General features: G+C 36.6%; 1 protein-coding gene across 2 annotated transcripts in view; it reads left to right on the top strand.

The window, feature by feature from the left end:
• PJA2 (praja ring finger ubiquitin ligase 2) overlaps window positions 1-17,020 on the top strand; it is a 61,525-nt gene extending 44,505 nt beyond the window's left edge. For both annotated transcript variants that reach the window (XM_006754265.2, XM_015568432.1), the window contains 6 exons: window positions 4,486-4,671; window positions 5,809-5,920; window positions 10,901-11,015; window positions 11,405-11,526; window positions 13,856-14,013; window positions 15,245-17,020. In XM_006754265.2, coding sequence (XP_006754328.1) covers window positions 4,486-4,671; window positions 5,809-5,920; window positions 10,901-11,015; window positions 11,405-11,526; window positions 13,856-13,981 — 661 coding nt within the window. In that variant the 3' untranslated portion in view covers window positions 13,982-14,013; window positions 15,245-17,020. The remainder of the gene's footprint in view (window positions 1-4,485; window positions 4,672-5,808; window positions 5,921-10,900; window positions 11,016-11,404; window positions 11,527-13,855; window positions 14,014-15,244) is intronic.
• Window positions 17,021-23,409: the final 6,389 nt, after the last annotated feature.

The raw sequence follows: 23,409 nt of genomic DNA, 5'->3' as shown, positions 1-23,409 counted from the left end.
TATAAGATAAGGATTTGAAATCTTAAAAATTTGCTATACAATCATCATTCTTAAAAGTGAGCTTATACCTAAAGCTTGGCAGCTATTTATATGTGTCTTGAGTTATACAGCGGGGCCTTGACTTACGAGTTTATTTCATTCTGTGACGAAGCTCGTAACTCAAATTACTCGTATGTCAAATCAAAAAGTGAACAAATGAGACACGTGATGCTGGGCTGATGTTGTGGTGTTCACTGTGACGTTCACTGAGCCAACTAGCGGTGCGGTATCTGAAGCTGGCTCGTAACCTGAATTTTAGCTCGCAACTCAAAGCAAAAAATCGGCCGAGAGACGGCTTGTATCTTGAAAAACTCATTAGTCGGGACACTCGTAAGTCAAGGCCCCACTGTCAAATGAAAACCAGTTAGTTAAATACTAGTTAATTAGGAATGTTATATGCTCTCCAGGATTTTCATAAAATAAATTTCTTATAAGATAGCTTTATTTTATGAAAGCCTTGGCCCTTTAAAGAGTTGGCATTAACCCAAACATCTGAAATTCTGTGCTGCAAATAATGAATACTACAACTGCTGATTTATTAGCTAAAGGAAGTTACTCACATTTATAAATCAGAATAGTTAGTGTTTTCAGTTTAATTTGATTTTTCTGCCTTTCATTTTAATTTCTCAGAAAATTCTATGATACATGATTATAGAATAGCAAATTTAAAACTCAATAATGAAAATTTCTTTAAAATATTCAATATTAGCTTATTGGTACATTTTGATAAGTTTAATATTTCTCTTCATAGAATTATCAATTTTAGTTTCTATTGAGGAGTAGGGATCTTTAATCCTTTTCTGGGAAGGAGCAACAGTCTGTCTGAAGATTTGGGGTAACAGTCTGTAATCAGGAGAATAGACGATGCTGGTGGTCTTCTAAGATTTTCACTGGGATTAGGTGGTGGGGATACATGATGAGGTATTTTCAGCTTTCGGGCATGGTAGTGGCATTCATTTTCTCTAAGCTGTGCTGAAAAATCCTCAGAAGGGAAGGACAAGTTGGCAATGTCCCTTCCTCGTTGAAATGCCTGTGACTCTGGTGGTGGTAGTGGTAGATATAGACTTCCTATCTTCCAAATATGGAATTGCTTTTTTAAAGAAAGAACCATTTGGAGACATGATTAGATAACGTCTTTTTTAAAGTCTGATATATTACTGCATAATATTATAATGGCATTTTGTTGATTTTTGAGTTGCCAGAATGAAGAAAGACCATTAAAGCTCTAAATTTTTGTGAATATGTTAGCTAGGGTGTGTGTATGTATGAATGCATATGTGGAGAGAAAGAAGATTGAGACATTGTCCTAAATATTTTCAAGGTTTTTGAAGCATTTAAAACTTACATTGTATGCGTATAGTCCCATGGAGATACTAGTTTCTGTTGTTAGCTACACAAAATGAAAGATACTTTGACCCCATTGTTCAGAATCTTCTTTTTTTTTTAAGAGCAAAATTCCTTTTGTTATACTATCAAGATAACTTTGATCCAGCACATTGCCACTCTTGAAGCCTGCGAAAATTTATGTGAAATGGTAGGAATTTATATAAACTTTGTATAACATGTTGAAAGCATATGCCATACCACTTATTTTCTATTTCTATAACTGTGCTATGATGAATTATTAAAGACAGAATGAAATGTTTAAGCAAAATACGTAGCCAGGAATTGGTTATATAGTAGGAGTATTAATGACATGTTATAAGTTATTTAGACTCATTATGATGACTTATTATTTTAGTTTTCTTCTTTGAATTAAAAAACCCATACATTAAAATTTCTTAAACTAAATAATTTTCACCAATATATTTTAAGTTTTATATTAATTATACTAGAGGCCCAGTGCACAAAATTCATGCATGGGTAGGGTCCCTAGGCTTGGCTGGTGATTGGGGCCTTCCAGCTGCCAGCCAGGGCCTCCCTTCATTCCACGCCGCATGCTGGTGGCCAGCACATGTCATAGTGAGCGATCAAACTCCCTGTCGAACTCCCGTTGGGACATTTTGCATATTAGCCTTTTATATATATAGATGTCTGAAGTACAGAGTAGCTAGGTAATTTTGATATCTGTATAATAGGAAAGAAAGGTATTTTTTGTAGGAATACATTAGAAATAACAGAAATTTCAAGGTTTATTCCAGGCTTACTATGTTGTTTTTTAAGGATTTATTACATTTGCAATACAAAGATAGAGTATCTATTATGTACCAAGCACTTGTGAAGATACAGTGATGAGAAACAACACTGTATATGCCCTTGAAAAAACAGTCTAGGAGGAGACAAGCGAGTCACCACAAAAGTTACAATACAGTGTGGTGAGTGCTTCCATAAAGGTGTGCATAAAGATCTGTTGCTTAGGAATTTTTAGTTTGATTTTATATTTTAAACCTATTTGGGGTTAAATTTTTCATTAGACCTAATTATGCACAGAAGGAAAATATTCACTATCTATATATATAAAAACCTAATATGCAGAGTGTCCCCTCAGGAGTTTGATCGCTCACTATGATGTGCACTGACCATCAGGGGGCAGTGTGCAATGAAGGAAGGCCCCGACCAGCGGCCAGCAGCCAGTAGCCACAAGCCACAAGGGACCCTACCCATGCACGAGTTTTGTGCACTGGGCCTCTAGTCTTTATATATTTGAGGAAAGTATATTGTCCTGCTAATTTCTCTGATTTTACTAGACTGGCTGTACTAGATACTAAATCTTACAAGCCTGTTATTCTGAAGTATAGTTTAGGAACTGAAATTAAAGAAACATTTACGAGTTTAGGTATATAAAGAGATACTGTTTTCTATGTATTTAAAATGTGTTGATTTTCATAAGCAGACATTGTTTATATCCCTTTCATAGATGTTTTTACCCCCAAAGTTAAATTTGCATATTAAAATGAATAGAATTCTAATTATAACTGCTCTTAAAGTTGAAATATATAAATTTTTGTATAACATTATTTCTTATCTTAAAACTTAACCAAACTAAAATTCAGCCCTGGCAATACTATGATCCTTTTGATATACTAAAAGGTATTTTTCTGTTAAGTAAAATGAATAAGAAAATCATACCAGTATAATGATATTATTTATAAATTCATAAAGTACCTTTATTTTAGTTTATTGCAGCTGTGACATGCCTTTTGTTTCTTATGTATTATAATTAATTTTTCTCAATTTGATCTTTGTGTCCATATTTTTGGTGTCCTGACTTTTCCATGAGTGTTTGACGTGCATGTCGTGAAATTTAACATTCTGTGGCTTCAAGGTTTTGAATCATGCTTAGAATGCCAGATTTTTTTTTTGTAAAAATTTTCCTCATGATTCTTTTAGTACTTTTATTGTTTTAGAGGTGGTGGGAGTGCACATGCATTTTTTAAAAGTATATCTGGAATTTATTTAAGAGTAAATAATAACTTGAGATTTAACCTTCCTCTCTCCAGTTCGATACTCAGTTGTCCCAATATCATGTATTGAATAGGCCTTTTCATGCTGTTCTGTACTGCTTCTCTTCCTTATGTTCTTTGTACTATTTATTTGTCTGTCTGAGCTTATTTTTTAGTGGGAGAAATATTGACAAATAAGAAAATGATAAGAGTAAAGTCTATAATTAAAAAAGGCCGAGTAACCTGGTAGCCAGTGACTGGAGAGTTTCCTCTTTGAGAAGGTAATATTACTCTGACCTGAATGTCAAGGAGTGAGTAGCTGTGCTCAAAAATCTGGTGAAATACAGTGGGGCCTTGACTTAGGAGTTTAATTCGTTCTGAGACCGAGCTCGTTAAGGAGCTCATTAACTCAAATTACTCTATCAACTCACTGCAAAAAATCGGCCGAGAGACAGCTGGTATCTCAAAAAACTCGTTAGTTGGGACACTCGTAAGTCAAGGTCCCACTGTAATTTTTCACATAGAAGAATTGACCCCAGGGTGGAAATGATCTCCATCTCTTCCCAGCGTAGAGTGATTATAGGAATGTAGTGAATGGAGGGAAGAGTAGTGAGAGGTAATAGTTGGAGAAGAGGGCCAAGGAGAAAGCATGTTTTATGTAGGGATTTGTAGGTCAGATGGAGGAATTTGGATTTTATTTTAACTGAAGGAAACTATTCAAGAGTAGTGTTTAAGAATTTAAATGATCTACGGTGAATTTTTTAATTTTTTTTCCTCCTACAAAAAAGAGGAAATATAGGAGATTAGATAATTTGTATATCAAATAAATAGGTTCTTATGTAATTAGGAGCTTATTTCTATATATATGTGACTCTATAGCAAATTTACTTCATTTTTAAATAATTTTACATTTAAAGAAAACAGATTTTTAAAAATCATAAGTACCAAGAGTTTAGGACCCAAAGGATAAAGAATCTGCTTGCACTAAATAGAACTCTTTAAAGGACAATTGTATGATGTGTTTTAAAATAATATATATTCTCTCTTAAAATGTTTCTATTAGGGAACAGACATCCTTGGAAGAGGGAGAAATTCCTTGGTTGCAGTACAATGAAGTCAATGAAAGCAGCAGTGATGAGGGAAATGAGCAAGCTAATGAATTTGCACAGCCAGAGGCTTTCATGTTGGATGGTAACAATAACCTTGAGGATGACTCCAGTGTGAGTGAAGATTTAGATGTGGACTGGAGGTAGGTAGCAGTGTTATCACCATGCTTAATTTTTCATTGAGTAGAATTTGTTCATGATTTTAAATTATGAAAACTGAATCTCTGATAGCTAAAAAGTATTCTTATTTCCCCATCTTCTTCAAAGCTCATTTCAGAGGTTACTTCCTACAGGGACACCTTCCTACTTATTCCAGTCAATGACCTCTTCCATCTTTGACATTTAGCTCTCTTGAAGTTCACCTTATTTATCCCAGTGAATTATACACTCATGGTTTGAGATTTCCAACTTTTAAATTTACAGTTTCTGTTCTCACTTCCATGGGGTGGTGGGGAGGTGGAGAATTATATGTGCAGAGCAGATTTCTATTGACCATTTTGTGGAAGTACAAGTGGAATTTTATCACAGCCACAAAAACAATCTGTATTTCTATCTTAAACATTCCCTTTCTCCAGAGCCCATTTTCTGGCTTCCCAAACATTATGGAAAATCAGTGACTTCTCCTAGTACTAGCCTTGCTGACCTTCTTCTGTCTGCCCTCTTACTGAACTCATTTATTCTGGTGTCTTATCTCTCCATGTGCAAAGTCATGCATTCCTCAAAGAACTCAGCAGATGACAGAATTATCTATTTAGATCAGCGGTTGCCAGCCGATGATCCACGGACCATTGGTGGTCTGTGAGGTCCGAAAGGTTGGCAACCACTGATTTAGATCATCTGTGTATGTCAGGAGGCAATTTTGGTTTCATTTTTATCTATTGCACATTTTGAAAATTTTGTAAAAATAATTTTTTTACATATCTTTTTATTGATTTCAGAAAGGAAGACAGAGGGAGAGAGAGATAGAAACATCAATGATGAATGACAATCATTGATTGGCTGCCTCCTGCATGCCTCACACTGGGGATTGAGCCCGTAACCCAGGCAGGTGTCCTGCCCGGGAATCAAACTGTGACCTCCTGGTTCATAGGTTGACACTCAACCACTGAGCCACACTGGCTGGGCTGTAAAAATAATTTTTTACAGTTCCTTTATGATGCTCCACTCTATAGAAGGAAGGCCTACCTTTGCACAAATTTCTTGCATCGGGCTTCTAGTGTTAATGTAATTATGTCTTCACCATAAAGATTTCCCAAATCATGGTTGTATTTTTTTTCCAGTTTGTTTGATGGCTTTGCGGATGGATTAGGAGTTGCTGAAGCTATTTCTTATGTGGATCCTCAGTTCCTCACCTATATGGCACTAGAAGAACGCTTAGCCCAGGCTATGGAGGTATTTTAATGACTCTGATGCCCATGTATGTTGGTGGGGTGCACAGTAAGAAAAAGTAAAATATTTTTAACTGCTCTTAAGAAAAGGTGAATAAGTTCCTTATCAATTTAATAACAATTACTGATTACTGATTGCTACCAGTGTGTGTATATAAATTACACCAGACATCCTGCCAATTTTCCTAAAATTTTTACTACAGAATGGAAAATGTTTTGCTTACATTTATAATACAGTGGGGCCTCGACTTATGAGTGTCCCGACTAAAGAGTTTTTTGAGATACCAGCCGTCTCTCGGCCGATTTTTTGCATTGAGTTGATAGAGTAATTTGAGTTAATGAGCTCCTTAACGAGCTCGGTCTCAGAACGAATTAAAATCGTAAGTCAAGGTCCCACTGTATACACTTTCCTCTATTAAATTATATGGGTCTGTGAATTTGAAAATTTTATACACACATGCACAGGTATATTTGTGAAATGAAATTGAAAATCTCTAAGAATATATTACAAATCACTTTCCTTTTTTTGTTCATACAGATTCTAAATAATATCTTTTGCTTAATGCATACACATTTTAATAAATAGCATACTTGATTTCTAAGTTTTTTGTCTTGCCTTCTGTCTTTTTATTTAATCATTTTGAAAAATGAAGCTAAAATGTAATTTATTATTTTTTCTTTTAGATTTAACACTAACATTCTTTAAGTGAAACTAAAACAAATAATAGACAAACTGTGCTTTTGTTTTTTTGTTTTTTCTCATGCAGCCCTAACTCTTTGTTTTTATTTCTGTTATTTTTCAGTAGTAGACTGATCTTTCTTTTCAGGTAATGGTTGTTAAGAAAATAGTGTCAATGAACATTTGCTTCATAACTGTGTCTCAAATTTGAATGCGAATAGGGCAAAATAGTTAAGGTTTGAAGCTTATTACTTGCTCCCAAATTTTTTGGGATAAAGTATCCCTGCCATTATATTGACATATAAAAATTTATAGCCTAAATTCTAAGTAATGTTGTTTATCCTATGATATCTCTTTGCACTAAAAATATGTTTAAGGCCGAAACCGGTTTGGCTCAGTGGATAGAGCATCGGCCTGCGGACTGAAAGGTCCCAGGTTCGATTCCGGTCAAGGGCATGTACCTGGGTTGCGGGCACATCCCCAGTAGGAGATGTGCAGGAGGCGGCTGATCGATGTTTCTCTCCCATCGATGTTTCTAACTCTCTATCTCTCTCCCTTCCTCTCTGTAAAAAATCAATAAAATATATTAAAAAAAAAATATGTTTAAGAATTTAAATGTAAAAAGTAAAGTAAGTTGAGTTAAAATTGTTAGGAGTGGTGATGAAAAACAAATATTCACTTAAAATTTATTTTTTAATTAAATTTATTGGTTAATAAACATATAGATTTCAAGTGTACAAGTCTATGATGTGTTATCTTTATATTGCATATAATAGTTTTGATAAATAATTATTTAAACATAAAGTAAAATTTTTCTGGTAAAATGCATCTCTTAATGAAATGGAGGCTTTTTCTCCCTAGTTACCTTATCAGTGAGTTTTATTTATTCCTACAATGAGACATAGTTGAGAATCAATTTTCTTTCTTGTTTTTTTCCATCTTTATGAATATAAGCTTGAGAGACCTTGTTCATGTAAGTTGATAGGGATAGAAGGAATTTATCATAGCCTTTTCACTCAAGTCTTGCTAAAATTACATCAACTTGGCAAGTTGTTTAGATCCTCTTTCAGTTTTTTTGAAAGCAGAGGATTGGAAGCCATCTACAGAGATTTGTTATTCACTCTGTAGAATTCAGTTTGACCCAAGTATTTCAAATTGCTTCTTTGGATGGGTAAGAAGTATGTTTTTATTTATAAAGTGAGGGATGGTTAGTAGAAAGAGGAATGTAAGAACATGGCAGCATGTTTCTTTAACTGCAGATGCATCATTAGGCAGATCAGTTTGAGGAAAAATTACATAAGAAAGTTCATTGAAATTGAGTCTCTTTGAGACCCACTTACCCTTGGGCCCCTTGAAAAGTCTTTACATACTTAACAGAGCACCTCGCATATACTGAGGTGAAAGCCTTAGGAAGCTAAACATGAGGTCAGGGTGGGCAAACTTTTTGACTGGAGGGCCACAATGAGTTCTTAAACTGGACCAGAGGGCCAGAACAAAAGCATGGATGGAGTGTTTGTGTGAACTAATATAAATTCAAAGTAAACATCATTACATAAAACGGTACGGTCTTTTTTTTCAATAGTTTTATTCATTTCAAACAGGCCGGATCCGGCCCGCCTACGGCTGGGTTAAGAGCATGGTTTTTGAGATAGATTCTTTTAGGCTATGTGACCTTAGAGAGTTAACTTTTTTAAGCTCCTAGGCCTCTATAAAATGAGAATAAAAAATTTACTTCATGGGTTATTGTGAAATTGTGTTTAAACACTTAGCAAAAACCTGGTACAGTGAGTAGGTTCTCAGTAAACGGATATATTCAAATTAGTAGTCAACCATCTGGTACTTATCTTGCATATCTGGTCATTATTAAATCATTTGTTATATAAATCTCCATTCTTTAAAAACTAAATCCTGTTTTATTCTTTAGAAACTAAATTTTGTGCTGACAAAGGAATGCATTACTTTAATCCTAGATATATTCCAGTTGGGCTGTTTAAGCTGTTTAGTTGTCTTTCTAACTTTTGAAAATATTTTGTACTTCCTCAGATGTAAATTTTTACATCTTTATAGATTTTCATAGTAGTGGCTATAAAATGGTTTCTCTTGTTCTTGTTGCTTATAAGTGATCCCAGATCACCTTAAATATTTGTCAGTATCAAGGCAATAAATTATTTCTATATATATGAAATTCCATGTATTTATTAGCACTGCAAATGTGTAGATAATCATTAGAAAAGAATAATGAATCCATTAAGACAAACATGTTATGAAAATACAGTTAACCTGGAATAACCCCCCCCCCAAAAAAAAATGGGACTTATTAAAAATAGTATTTCTGCTTTTTGTTTGTGTATAACACAGATGAATTCTTGCAGAGTCTATCTTGGGAAGTACATAAGAGGCAATCAGGCAGGTAGGCAAGAGGTTATGGGTGATCAGGCAGACAGGCAGAGTGGTTAGGGGCAATCAGGCAGGCAGATGAGTGGTTAGGGGTGATTATGCAGGTAGGAAGGCAAGTGGTTAGAAGCCAGTGGTCCCAGATTGCGAGAGGGATGTCTGACTGCCTGCGATTTAGGCCCAATCCCGCATGAATCGGGCCTAAACCAGCAGTTGGACATCCCCCGAGGGGTCCCGGATTGCGAGAGGGGGCAGGCTGGGCTGAGAGCCTCCCCCCCCCCCCCGCACAAATTTCATGCACCGTGCCTCTAGTAACTATAATGGGATTAGAGTAACAAGGGATTGCTTAGTAAGGAATAAAGATAATTCTAAAGAATATAGAAAAACCATGTATAAGGAGCAGTCACCACCTGTAGAGCAAAGGTCACCTAAGGAAGGCTCACCACTCCTACTCCAGGGCTGGGATTCAGATCTTGATGAAAATGGCATAGCCGTGGCTTAATGAGTGGCAGAGAAGTCACTGGTGCTCTGCTGGCTTGAAATCAGCCCTATAGGGTGCTAGGGAAAGCTATATTCACAGGGAGATGTCTGACTGGAAGCACTCTGCTATCAAACTATCCAAGGGGATGCTGAGGAATCTACCTGCCACTTGGTGCTTCTGCTGCATGCATTTCCAGAGCTAGACATTGAGAAGCTGTGCATATTGCAGGAGTCTGGTGCTAGAGAAAGCCACACCTGCCACAGAAGCCTGCCAAGTGGCACACTGGGATCAGAAGCAAAGTCCTTTTCCTCTTACAGGGCCTCCTTAGTGTCCTCTGTGAACAAGCTTAACAACATAACCGATGTCAGAAGAGAAAATCTTTAAATGGCCCAAATCCATTTTCACAGAGCTGACAAAAATAGAGAATTTGGATCTGAGCAGCAATCATGGATAACTAAAACAGTCATCTCTTTCACTACTTGGGTTCCATATATACCTTTCTGCACACATTTGAATTCCCAAATTGCCTATTTTTATGTTGTGTCTTTTTTAACAAATTGTTGTTAAATAATAGTTATTTTAATACTGTTGTTCTTTAACCTTTATACTTGCCTAAATTGGTTAATACACCATCATATTACAGTATCAGAGTATTCTGAATTTGACTATATACTTACCTTTACCTAGCACATTTGTTTATCTATTCATAGATACTTGGGTTGTCTCCACCTTTTTGGACTTGTGTATATAAGTCCTACTGAAGTTCTAATCTAATTGTAGCCAGGAAAGTGAATCAGTTCACAAAAGGATGATAGCGTCTTGTATTAGATGATCAAATATCTAGTGTTCTTTCCTTCCTTGTTAGAATAGTAACATTATATAAAATTCTGTACCCCTAAATAAAGTTCATAACCCAGATAACTTAGTAATACTAAATACTAGTGAGCTAGTAATGTGGGTGTACTGACTCTAAGATAGTAGTAGATATTGCTATTCAGGAATGCATTATTTGGTTGCATACCTTGAACATCTATTAACCATGGCTACATTTTATCTTTCATGAGTTGAACCTGTTCAAAATGTTTGCATTCTTTATAGTACTGATCCCATAAGAAACTCATAAGTTGGATGAGGTAGCCACTCTTCTGAAAATATAAATAGGGTGGACAAGTAGATGGTTATTGAAACAAAATAGATTTTTGTTATATTTATGAAAAGTAGGGCTTTATTTTTTGGTATGTTTTTGATGTTTGTTTGATGGTGGTGATGGTGGTTCCTTTTGAAAGGAGGCAAAAGGGCAAGGGACTGAAGCAAACTAAACTAACAGAAGAGACTAATGGTGGATATAAGTTTGGAAGATACCTTAAAAATAGTTTTCTGTTACTGCTTTAAAGTGTTTCCTAACAAAGAACTGTGACTTTTATTTTCAGACTGCCCTGGCACATTTAGAGTCTCTTGCAGTAGATGTTGAGGTAGCCAATCCACCAGCCAGTAAGGAGAGCATTGATGGTCTTCCAGAGACACTTGTTCTTGAGGATCACACTGGTAAGAAGGGCAAAGTTGATCTCTAATGCTGAATGACACATTGCATGTTTAAGTATATAATTATATGCACCTAGAAGATAAAGTACTATTATAAACTCTTACTAAATTTTCTATGAAACCAGATTCTGAAAAACTTTTACCTAGTGGAAGAATATTTTTAATTATTAAGTGATAGGTTGGGACAAATGTTCCCTAGTCAACTTTCTACAAAAGCAATGTTAATTAAATTTCAAATTGTCATGTATTAGAAACATGTTTGACAATTTATTGATCAAAGTCTGGTTCATTTGTCTTTCACAGGCAACATCTATGAGTTCATATGTTGATTTTCAGTTTTATTAAAATTGAACTTTATTGGATTAATATATCTAATTACTTGTTGTTTTTAGCTATTGGTCAGGAGCAGTGCTGTCCAATCTGTTGTAGTGAGTATATCAAAGATGATATAGCAACAGAGTTACCCTGCCACCATTTTTTTCACAAACCTTGCGTCTCAATTTGGCTGCAGAAGGTAAGTTTTAGATTTACTTCCTTTAAGTTAATATTTTAGTAGTTTTCTCCTACAACTTAAGGATGACAGTAATGTCTTTTAATCCTATTTATTTCGCTACTTACTTGTAGTACTTTTGAGTTCAGTTTAATTCATTTTAATTAAAGTCAGTTACCTTTTAATGACTACAGATTAATGATAATATCAAACTATTTTACTTTACTGACATTGTCTAAAAAACAGTGTAGACAACCTGAACTACTTAACATATTTAATCATATCCCAGAAATTAGGTGTTTTTAGAAATACCTCAAGCAAAGAAGCTTTTGGCACTACTCAGAGTAATGTAACAATATAGCGATATTCTGATAATATGTATCAGTGTCTCTTATATGAGAAATGTTTAATAAACTACCAACTATCTTATATTCAAACTTTCATATATTACCCTAAAATATTTATCCCAACATTTTAAGTATATTTGAATTATATACTTAAAGAAAAATAGAGTTTTACTTAAATCTCTGTTAACTCTATTTTTGCATAAAGTATTTTTACATGCAGTTTAGTGGAAAGTCCCAAATCACTTTCCCAGCTGCTTAATTATGGAAATAACTCTCTCTTTCCTATAACTGCTCCCTTCTTTTTCCCCTTCCTTTCTTCCTCCCCTCCTCTTCCTCTCTCCCTTCTCTTTTCTTGCTGTTGCTCCCCTTAAAAGTCAAAACTCTACTTAACACTTTTAATATCCAATGCAGAAAATGTCACCATTCTTTTATAAATTCTGAAGTTTCTGTCTTGGCTTTTAAGGCCTTCTGTGATCTTGCTCCCAGCCTATGTCTGCAGATTTACTTCTGTAACTTCTCTCATATTTGCTTAGCCTGGTGTGGTCTTCCTCTACACCTGCAAGATTAGATGGTCCTGCTTAAATTTCACCTTTTCTGTTCTTAATATCCCCATTCTTTAAACATCTACAATAGTACCAAAGCCTTAATAAGGATTTAGTGTTTTGTGTGTCAGGAACTGCTAAATCAGTGGTTCTCAACCTTCCTAATGCCGCGACCCTTTAATACAGTTCCTCATGTTGTGGTGACCCCCAATTTCATGGTTACAAATTGAGCATAATTAAAGCATAGTGATTAATCACAAAAACAATATGTAATTGTATATGTGTTTTCCGATGGTCTTAGGTGACCCTTGTAAAAGGGTCTTTCGACCCCCAAAGGGGTAGCGACCCACAGGTTGAGAACCGCTGTGCTAGATGATTCATGTGTATTTTCCCATTTATTCCTCACATTAACTCTGGGACATACAAGATGGGGCAAAAATGGGTCTATAATTGTGAGCATGTAACAGAGTTTATTCTTGTATTATTATTTATTAATTATTATATTATTTTCCATACAAACAACTGTAACCCTACTTTTTCCCACTCTGCATTGGTATCTTTATTCTCATTTTCCAATGATTGTTACTTGTACAAGGTTACACAGCTAGTATGTGCTTGTGTAGAAACCACACACATCTATCTGACTCTAAAATGTTGCTGTTAAGACCCCAATCTGTATGGCAGGTGCCCAACAAAATGTTGGCAGGATTAAATTCTTGAATTGTAAACATATTGTTGTATAGTCATGACTTGTCATTGACTTGGCTATAACTCAAGGCAATAATCTCTGTAGTTTCTTTCCTGTCAGGAAACAGCTTAGTGTGAAGCCTTTCCTCTAGGGAGAAGGTTCCCAAGATACATATCTTGGTCACCTTTAACAGCATGATTTCTTCAACCCGCTTTCTGTCAGGGAGGTTGCTTTGGGAAAAAAGACCAGACTTGCAAAAGAATAATCTTAACACCAGATGACATATCTCTGAAATCTTTTGTTCCTAAATGGTGTACTCCCAGTATAGCTGCTGTCCCTGTCCCACCCTCCCTGTCAGGTCTGTGGTTGATTTGTTTTGTCACTTAGAAAGCATCTAACTCGCCACATCATCATCAGTATCATCACCAGTATAGGTGAGGACATGCCCTGTGCCTCCTTGCTCACTCCCTCCCGCAGCACCATTGCCAACCAGGGAGTGTAGCGGACTCTCAATGAATAGGCACTAAATGAAAGATGAGTGATGGTAAAAGATACAAACATGATTAAGAGACACAGTTTACCCTAAAGGAATTAGTGTCTTATTGGGATAAAAGGAAAGAGCATCAAAAATTTTCCTTTCTGTACTGTGTAGGTTTGACGTTTATTTGGTTTTTAAGTTTTTTGTTTTCAGGATAATGATACTGTTTTGTCTTTAAGATACTTGTGTGGTAGTTACGGCCTTCTCATTGGCTATGAACTTGTTCTTCTCCCTCCAGTCAGGAACATGCCCTGTGTGCCGTCGTCATTTCCCACCTGCAGTTATTGAAGCATCTGCAGCTGCTTCCTCTGAGCCTGGTCACGATGCCCCACCTTCAAATGACAGTACTGCAGACGCTCCTTAAACCTTAACACTTGAATGAGATCATTCTATAAAGTAAATCTGAAAATTCCTTCTAAACCTGATGTGCAAATAATTATATATAAATATATTAAAATGCTATATATAGTCTATGCCATAGTTTAGAAAGAGAATATTGACCTTTCTAAACTAAGTATAGGTTTGCAGAAAGTACTAACATTTTCAAGCTGAATGTTGAAGCAGTACATCCAGTTTTTTTTTTAGTTGAAGGTGTTGATATTAATTGTAAAAGTTAAGCTGATCATTTGACTCTCTCCAGAAGAAATAATTATCTGTGTGGCACGCGTTACTGGTTTTGTCTGAATATTGCCACTAAGTGATTATAATTAGCTCTCCTATTTGCATCAAATGTGAAGACTATAATCACAACAGTAGTAAAGTTTGGTTTCATTGGAAATAAAAAGAATTCTAAAGCATGCTTTTTCATTGGTCCCTTTGCTTTTGCTACATCAAAACTTCTTGGTTTATAATACTGAGTGGTTTTTTAGGAAGGTGTCTATAGTCTTCCATCTTTGTTTAAAATTAGGACTTTTAAAGGATTTCAAACTGGCTAAAATTGTGGCTGAGCATCACAAAATTTCAAAATATGTAACCCCCTGGAAATGGTTAGGTGGTAAGATAAATTATTTTTTTAATGTTGGATATGCTTAAAGTCAGGTTAGTAAAGCATATGAACTATCTAGTGTGCTCAACGCCTGGTGAATTAGATGGCCTTATAGAAATTCTTTCTACTTGGTTAAAATGATACTTGAAGGTTCAGAACACCCCTGGTACATTTAGGCATAGTTATTGTAAGATGATTTTGGTTCTGAAATATTTTAGAAAGTCTGAAAACATGCATAAAGGGTTTTTAACACTCATTCTGTTGTATCCTAAAGGAAAATCTGAATCCTTAAAAAAACTATGTTAACTCTTCTGACTTATATAAAGCATAAAATTGATGGAGTATAGGACAAAATTGATCGTACCTTTTTTACAACATATCTAAACTTTACTATGTTATAATTTATTTCTTTAAAGTTTCCTGAACAAATATTATTTATATCACATTATCAGTATTTGTTTCTTTACACTAATTTATTTTGGTAAAATTATTCACCTGGAACTAAAATAAAAATAAGTAGTTTCAAATTAAGCCAAATTAAGCCATGGCTGAAAAGGAAGTAGATTATATGATTGCCTAGTGACTGTGTGAACAGAACTTAACATGTAACACAGCTTCTTTCTTATTTTCCTTTGTTTAAAGGAGAAAAGAAGATCCTGACCTCAGATTTACCCTCTAAAAGAGTTTTCTGTTCAAAAGCTTCTACAAAAGTAAGGAAGTCAGCTTTCCTTATTCTTTTTATGGGAAATTGACCTACAAGGCCATCTTTGTAATTACATAACCCCCAACGAAGACTGCACAGCTTTCTGCTTAGACAATTATGTATAAACATGGATGCAATATTTAACTTATGGATATGATTTGATATCAAACACCAGAGAATGATGGCTGTTAGAATACCACATTTGAGCAAGTAAAATAGTAAAGCACATAGTGAGTGTACATCCATTTGAGTAGAAAATTTATAATTTAGTTTGGACATATAAAAGGAATATTTATGTGGCTTCCCAAATGCAAAATTACATTTATATGTGTAATTTCTCTGAGTATTTATATTCCATCTCTTTTCTTCATTCTTAAAAATAAGTGGATTTTCACTGTTGTCACATTTGAGGCTTAAATATATAGGAATACAACACTTGCATTCTAATTTTTGCATATATTGTAAATGTGTCTGGTATTTACAGCAAATACTGTGTATCCTTTTATGAGTAAAACAAACTGAACATTGCATGTATGTGATGTGGTGACTTTGTAACTTAGGGGTTCTTTGGGGCTTCTGTGACTTTGGAAATGCTTACATTCAGGCCTTAATGTTGCATTAGCTGGCATGTTTTCCTTCTGATGTACATAGTCTCTGTTGTATAAACTAATCTTTGCTTGTTTTCTACTCTGTGATCTTTCCACACCATATTTCATTGATCAGTTAGTGTCAAGGAGTCAAATCAGATTAAAATTAATTCTCATGTGTATATTGTGAAAATTTGTGATTAGTACGATTTTGTTTGTTTCTGTTTTGGTTTCCAGAAATTTGTGGCTAGTGTTTTTTTATGTTGTTGTTTTTCCCTTTAAGTAATATTGATCAGTTACTGGTTAAACTGACTGCTACAGATTTCTCTTTAATAAGCCACACGTTATATTTAGGCAGTATTAAGGGAGCTTGGTTTTTTTCTCCTAGATAGCAGTTGTCCCAAAGAAAATATTTCTTCTTTGCCTGTTAAGATTTAGCTGTTATCTGCCAGTTGTTAGGCGGTTTTGGTTCCAAACTCAACCAGCAGCGTTGAGAGCTGAATTTAAGATAGCTGTTGTACTTTTTGCTTTCCATCTGTTTCTGTCCTTCATTCTTGGCTCTCTGTTACCTATAAACAGCTGTTATGAAGGAAGAAAGTTAAATAAGAGTTGGATTATAAAAATTTTTTAAAAGAAAATTGAGGTTTTAGGTATTTTCATTGTAACAAGCTGATAAAAGCTGAGGCCGACAAGTTCAGACACCAGAATATTGTTTGATCAGATTTTGGATCCTTTTGAAAAAGTTAAGTCTACATGAAGGTAAATTAGAAATAAGTATAAATAATAAAAAAATTTTTTCCCTTCCTTCTCTATTATATGTTAAGTTACTTGACGTAATAATTTTTCTTTTACATTTTCTTCTTGTAATATAAATGCTGATATTTAAAGATAGATCCATATGGTTTTCTTCTGTGTTACTTAATTGTTTATCTGTAAGCTAACTAACTCTCAAGATTATTTGTGATCTGGATTTATATATAAGCTGTTAAATATGTATGAACTGTTCAAATGGAATGCAAGTTTTTCAAAAGCCCAGGTCTAAATGTAATGATTGGTTTATTGTTCTACAACTCCACTTTATCATTTTCTGTAAATCATAAACAATAAACAGGATATACTCAGTGGTCATTTCTAATATTTAATTGGGCAGTCGTATCACTTCTATAATGTAACCCCTGGAGGATTTAACATTAATGGCAAAGGATACAGCTGTCAAGGAAGTGTGGAGCAGGTTCCCAAGCACATGATTTTGTAGTCCTTGAACTGTGGTCTAAGAAGGCCCAGCTGTGTAGAAGTGGCTGGTGGACTTGCTTCTGGAAGGGCTCTGAAGAAGTAGTCCTGCTCTCCCCTGCCCAACCATCATAGCAGTCCTGTGTGTTCAGCAGAGCCTGACTTCCACACTAACTCAGGACTGCAGACACCCTCAGAGTTCCAGGATGGACACCACCTCGATTCAGTGGCTTCTCCAGATCAGGTATGGCAGTATTGTCAAATACTGTTTAGGAGGGTTCCTCATGCTTTCCAAAAGGTTCAAAAACCTCACCCATTTCAGAAGGGTAAACTGAGAACCATCATGTCTGCATTAAATTAGAAAACTGTAATCACTTTGATTCTCCCTTAATATAATAAACATTTTCTAGAAAAATGCAGTCACAGAAACAGCAATGGCACACCTCTTTCTAGTGCCAAAATCCATTTATAATTGTCATATATTTTTGAAGCCACTGCTTCCAGAGTTGGAGTCACTCAGCACTCCCTATAAGGGATGGATTTTGTTAGAATTGTCACCCAAATGATTTTATAAATAGCATGCATGTGAAATTACATAGAAAGGTCCTGTCTCTTGTGTATTGCCACCTCTTCATGTCTTTCTTCAGGCTTCACACTTTTCTCAGATCTTTCATGGTAACTACTCCAGACCAGCCTGGCATTGGCTCTTTCAGTCCCTCTCTTATAGTATGGTGCTCAAGCCGTAGCCAGTTTGGCCTGTGGACTGAAGGGTCCTAGGTTCAATTCCTGGTCAGGGCACATGCCTGGGTTGTGGGCTTGATCCCCAATGAGGGAGCGTGCAGGAGGCAGCCAATCAATGATTCTCTCTCATTGATGTTTTATCTCTCTCTTTCTCCCTCCCCCTTCCTCTCTGAAATCAATAAAAATAATATACATATAAATATATATATACACATATATGTGTGTGTGTATATATATATGTATCAATATAAATAATCTCAGAACTAAACATGGTTCCTCTGTGGTCTGACTAGAACTGGGTCCAGGAGCATTACTGCCAAATTCAGAGTGATTTTCCTATTACTGGTCTAGGTTGGTATTATTTTCGTTACTGTACCTTACTTGGCAGACATATCACATTGTTGTCTCTTGTGAACTTTACAGGCATTGCTGGTAAGTCAAATCCATTCCTAATAATTACTAAATTCATCCTTACTAAGTTTAATTTATAAAGGTCCTTATGACCTCTTGATTCTTCCTCTCAGCCTGTGTCAGTCCAATTTTGATGAAGCATGCCTTTGGTATTTAGTGGTGGTGTCCAAATCATTGATAAATATTGACCAGAACAGGATGAATGCCACTATAGACTGCCCTCCAGGTGACTTTGATCCACTAGTCAGTACTTTGAATATAGTTGTTGAAGCAACTCCCAGGCACTTTTATGCTCATGTTTCTTCATCTTTCCTAAAACAACACTAAGAAATTTTATCATGTTTGGCCGACAGGCAGATTACACTGTATATGGAAATAGCCTTGCCTGCTAAAATTAAGAAAGGAAATGAAGTTAGCAGGAAATACCTCATTCTTAGTGAAACCACCTCCTTTTCCAACTGCTCACATGACATCTCTTTATTAATCTGATCTACAATTTGATAAGTGATCATTGTCGAGTTCATTTTTCTAATTTTTAGAGTTTACTTTTTTCCTCTCAAATATGTGGTATTTGAAGTAATATGACCTTGACAGGTCACTTAATCCTCTCTGCTTCTGTTTTCTCTATAAAGTAACGAATCTAAATTACCACTGGTTGGTGCATGAATAAAGTTTTTAATAACTGTTCTTTGGTTTGCGTCCATCCTTGTTTGATTTTAACACTACCTTTAGGTTTGATAAACATTTCAGATGAAAACCTAAAAACGATGTTAGTCCCTTCTCAGGAGTTAAAAGAATTTGACAGGTGATCTTTATTAAATCGTAATAAATAAAATTTAATAGTAATTTTGCTAAAAGACTACATGCCTGTATGTGGCAATTTATTGCATCTTGGTTATAATCAGTATATAGTTTTAATAGTGGAAAGTGAAAGGAGAGGTCTTTGTCTTTTTTATCTTTTTAAAAAGATACTACCTCATAATCATTCACTGTAACTGAAATTCTCCAGAAAGTTCTCCTTTTTTTTTTTCCTGTGATTATAACACAGTATTTCTTCTTAATAAGAGTCATTGAAAAATGTATTTTTATAAGATTAGTTCCCATTTATGAAGTGCTAAAAATTAGACATTGTGTTAGGCTCTCTGTTTTAGCTAATAATTCATAATGAATCTGAGGTGGTCCCAACTTTACAAATAAAAATTTGAGTCCTGGTTCTTAAGCCAGGGCCTGAGGGTTCTTTCTGGTTCATGCCACCTTCCTAGGTAGGAGCATCCTACCTGATCAACATTAATAATTAAGTTTTTTGAGATATAGTCTGAGTTTTAAAAATGGGGGTGGGGAGTGGAAGGAATGTTCAAATTTCTTTTAAAAAACTATTTTGTTAGTGTTTACTTACTTTGCTAAATTGCTATAAAGAGGCATGTTTGCCTTAAGTAATGTACCCCTTACCGAATTTCTAATGGCTTGGTTAATGAAGTTTCTTAGTCACCACTAAGACCTCGTGAGAACTACTTTTGCCTGATGATTTGGGATCCTTAAATTATTCTGCAGAGACTCTCTGTGCCCTGATAGGTTATGACATCCAACCAGTGAGACCTCACTAGTGCAGACACCTAGACAGGCGCTAAAGTAGCTGGATTTCTTCCTTCAGAAGCCAGGGACATTTGCAGTCACTCCAAAGAGGAGAGACTTTACCCCCAAATTGTTTTATCAGTAGGAAGAGACATTTGACAGGGTTTCCTTTTGATTTCAATCCTTAAGTGCTATTTTAAGTGCTTTCCAGGCATTTAAAGCTATGCTCTAATTCTATTCGTCTTTTATTCCCATTTTCTTGTTAAGTGTTACAGACAACTGTAGTAAGGGGCTTCATTACATAACATCATACTGACTAGCTTTGGCCTTACCAAAGAATTCCTCCTCTTGACCTAGACCCAGGATCTGTCAACCCTAGCATTGCAGTACCCTATGTTCAGTACCATTACAGAAGGTCAAATTTTTAAGTTTAGTTTAAATTCACATTTAGAGTAGATGAACATAGGGATTGGGAGCTTACAAAACCAATCTTGTCTGGAACGCAAGTTCTAGCCTAGATTGGATGATGGTGAATCACAAGTGCACACCTTCGCCCTAGCCAGTTTGGCTCAATGGATAGAGCATCAGCCTGTGGACTGAAAGGTCCCAGGTTCGATTCTGGTCAAGGGCATGTACCTTGGTTGCAGGCTCAATCCCCAGTAAAGGCCGTGCAGGTGGCAGCCAATCGATGATGTTCCTCTCTCGTCGATGTTTCTATCCCTCTCCCTCCCTCTCTCTCTAAAAAATAAAAACCCTTTTTTAAAAAAGTGCACACCTTGACTACACCCACATACAAACACCTGAAAGATGTTAAAAAATTATTAAATACAAATTAGCTTATGAAAATAATAGGACATCAGTGTGGCACCCTCCCTGAATTTGCTGGAAAGACGCTTTCATCAAACCTACCAAATTAACTACATATCCTGAGCTTCTGTCCATTTAAAAAATGTTTATCAAGTACCTACTCTGGCACAAAATAGTGAAACTCCCTGGCCTCCTGGAGTGTGCATTATAGTGAAGAGACTATTACATATCATGTGCCCCACGCCCCCCAGCAACTGGATTCACTGTATGGGAAGGGTTTCCCCTTGGCCAGGGCTCACAGAGCCTGAGGAGAGACACAACCAGAGCAGGGAAAATGAATAAGTGCTGAGCCCCCAAGGGGAGATCGTAAGCAACTACCCTCAGACCCACAGATGTATAGCTATGTTGCTTCATCTATTGGTTGATCTCTTAGGGGCTTCAGTGCCCCAGCAGGTCATGATGTCTCAGAACCAGGGAAGTTTGAAAAGTGTTTCTCAGAGATGGGGCTGAGAAGAATGGCCAGAAGCAAACTGAAAAGTGGTTCGCCTTGTTTCCTGTGCTATGTTTTTATTAATTTTCCCCTTTATTCACTGTACTCTAAGGCATTTACATTTAAGCATCCAGGAAAGGGAACATAGAACAGACAATTCCGAAACATTGCATTCCTACTGGGTATGTAGCCTGTGGTGCAAAATATTTGGGTGACCTGCTGGTGGATCCGGTCTAACACTGAAAACTGTCTCAGTAAAGGGCCATTGTCAGATTGTCAGATTCGCCACATCCTGACTCTCACAACAGTGAACCACGTGAAAACAGGCTGTTGCAGCCAGCGCGGTAAGTGCTATGTGATGCAGCTTTTAGGATATCCCCTGCCTACCTTAGCAACAACATGGCACAGAAAGGTGCCACATCTGGTGAGGAGGGCAGAAATGTTGCACAGCCATTTGGGTTCTTGTGTCTCCCCCTTCCCACTGCTGTATAATGCATTTTCCTCTCCAAAATAAAGGCCTTGGAGAACCCCTGAGAGCTTGTTTAATCCATATGTAGGTGAAACGCCATGACGAGGAAGGGGAGTGCAGAGCTGCATTAGACGGCTTCACCGCAGTGCCTCCCAAATTTGAGCTTAGGAAGCCCCAATCTGCGAGCTGCTGGACAAGCCAGCCTGGCCTTTGCCAGGGCAAGACATCTGTTATCTTGGTTAGGGTACAAATCCGTCCTCTGCCCTGGGGGTAGAGGAGGATAACATACCTGTCTTCTAAAACTTTCCTATAAAAACACTTGGAAAAGGCAAAACAAAGCTGTCAGTGCCTGTTTCTCAGAAGACTCCAGACACACAGGAAATGCATGAATTGTCTCCCAACACCCACAGACTTTGGGACACTGCAGGGCACAGAAACTCACCCCTAGCCAGAGCTGATGAGACTGGTGGGAAGACCCAAGGCCCGTGTGTTCAGAGGTTGGCCAGTGACCAAGCACTAAAGACAAGACAGGCCAGCCAGGTTCTATTGCTAATGTATGTTGGGAAATAAGGAATTCCCAGTAGGAAATGGGGCTGAAGCAAAAGGGTTGCATGAGATATTAAAGTTGTGAGTAGCCAAGTCATGAGGAAGCCAAAAATAAGAGCAACTTGAAACCACGAGTAAAAGAAATCAAGAGAGGATTGAAAGTCTAACCGGTGTGGCTCAGCAGTTGAGTGTCAACCCATGAATTGGGAGGTCACGGTTCCATTCCCCGTCAGGGCACATGCTCAGGTTGCAGGCTCCATCTCCAGTGTGAGGTGTGCAGAAGGCATCAGTGATTTTTCTCTCATCGATGTTTTTCTCCCTCTCCCTCTCTCAAAAAATAAATTTTAAGTGGGTTGTCCCTAGCTGGTTTGGCTCAGTGGATATAGCATCAGCTATCCACTGAAGGGTCCTGGGTTTGATTCTGGTCAAGGCCACATGCCCAGGTTGAGGCTCCATCCCCAGTGTGGGCCATGCAGGAGGCAGCCAACCAATGATTCTCTCTCATTATTGATGTTTCTATCTCTCCCCTCTCCCTCTATCTCAGTAATCAATAAAAATACATATATATTTTTAAAAGTGGATTGAAAAGAACGCCAACTGGAACACTAGAACATAGAAGCAGCCATAGCTGACCTTTCCCAAGGCATCTCATCTTACTGTGCAATACCCTCTGCCACCCACACTGTTCATGGGCATCCTTTATAATAACACATACACAGCTATTACTGCAGAGAACTTGAGTGAGTCTCTTAGTTAAGGAAACTGGTTAGAAAGAACAGAAGAGGTACAGAAAAATGTAGGACAGCGAGGGGAAATGGCTAACATTTACTGAGGGCATTCTACATGCACCAGAAACTTTAATAGGTGGTTTTATATGCATTATTTTAGTTTATCTTAATGAACATTCATAAAGCTAGGCTACTCTCCAAAAGCCATCCAAAGGTTAAAGAGCTGCCTAGGCCCACCCAGCTAGTAAGGGAGTTGGGATCATAGGTGAGTTAATATTCAAGGTAAGTACAAATGAAGTAAATTTCAGCTCCTAACCTGCAAGTTCAATAGCTTTTTATAACTTTGTCTCAGTGGAGATGAAAACACTAAACATTTGGATCAAAAGCTATGCAGAAATTGGTAGTTACCTGTCTTAATAACCAGAGAATAAGCCCGAGGAGGCTAAGGAGAGTAGCCTAAATATTGATTTATTCTCCTACCTGGAATAAAAATGATCTCAGCAGATGTAGACGTTTGTGTTAC

The sequence above is a fragment of the Myotis davidii genome, unplaced genomic scaffold (genome assembly GCF_000327345.1).
Source record: "Myotis davidii unplaced genomic scaffold, ASM32734v1 scaffold812, whole genome shotgun sequence".
NCBI lineage: Eukaryota > Metazoa > Chordata > Mammalia > Chiroptera > Vespertilionidae > Myotis > Myotis davidii.
Note: the sequence above shows the minus strand (reverse complement) of the source record. Positions and strands in the feature narration are given on the sequence as shown.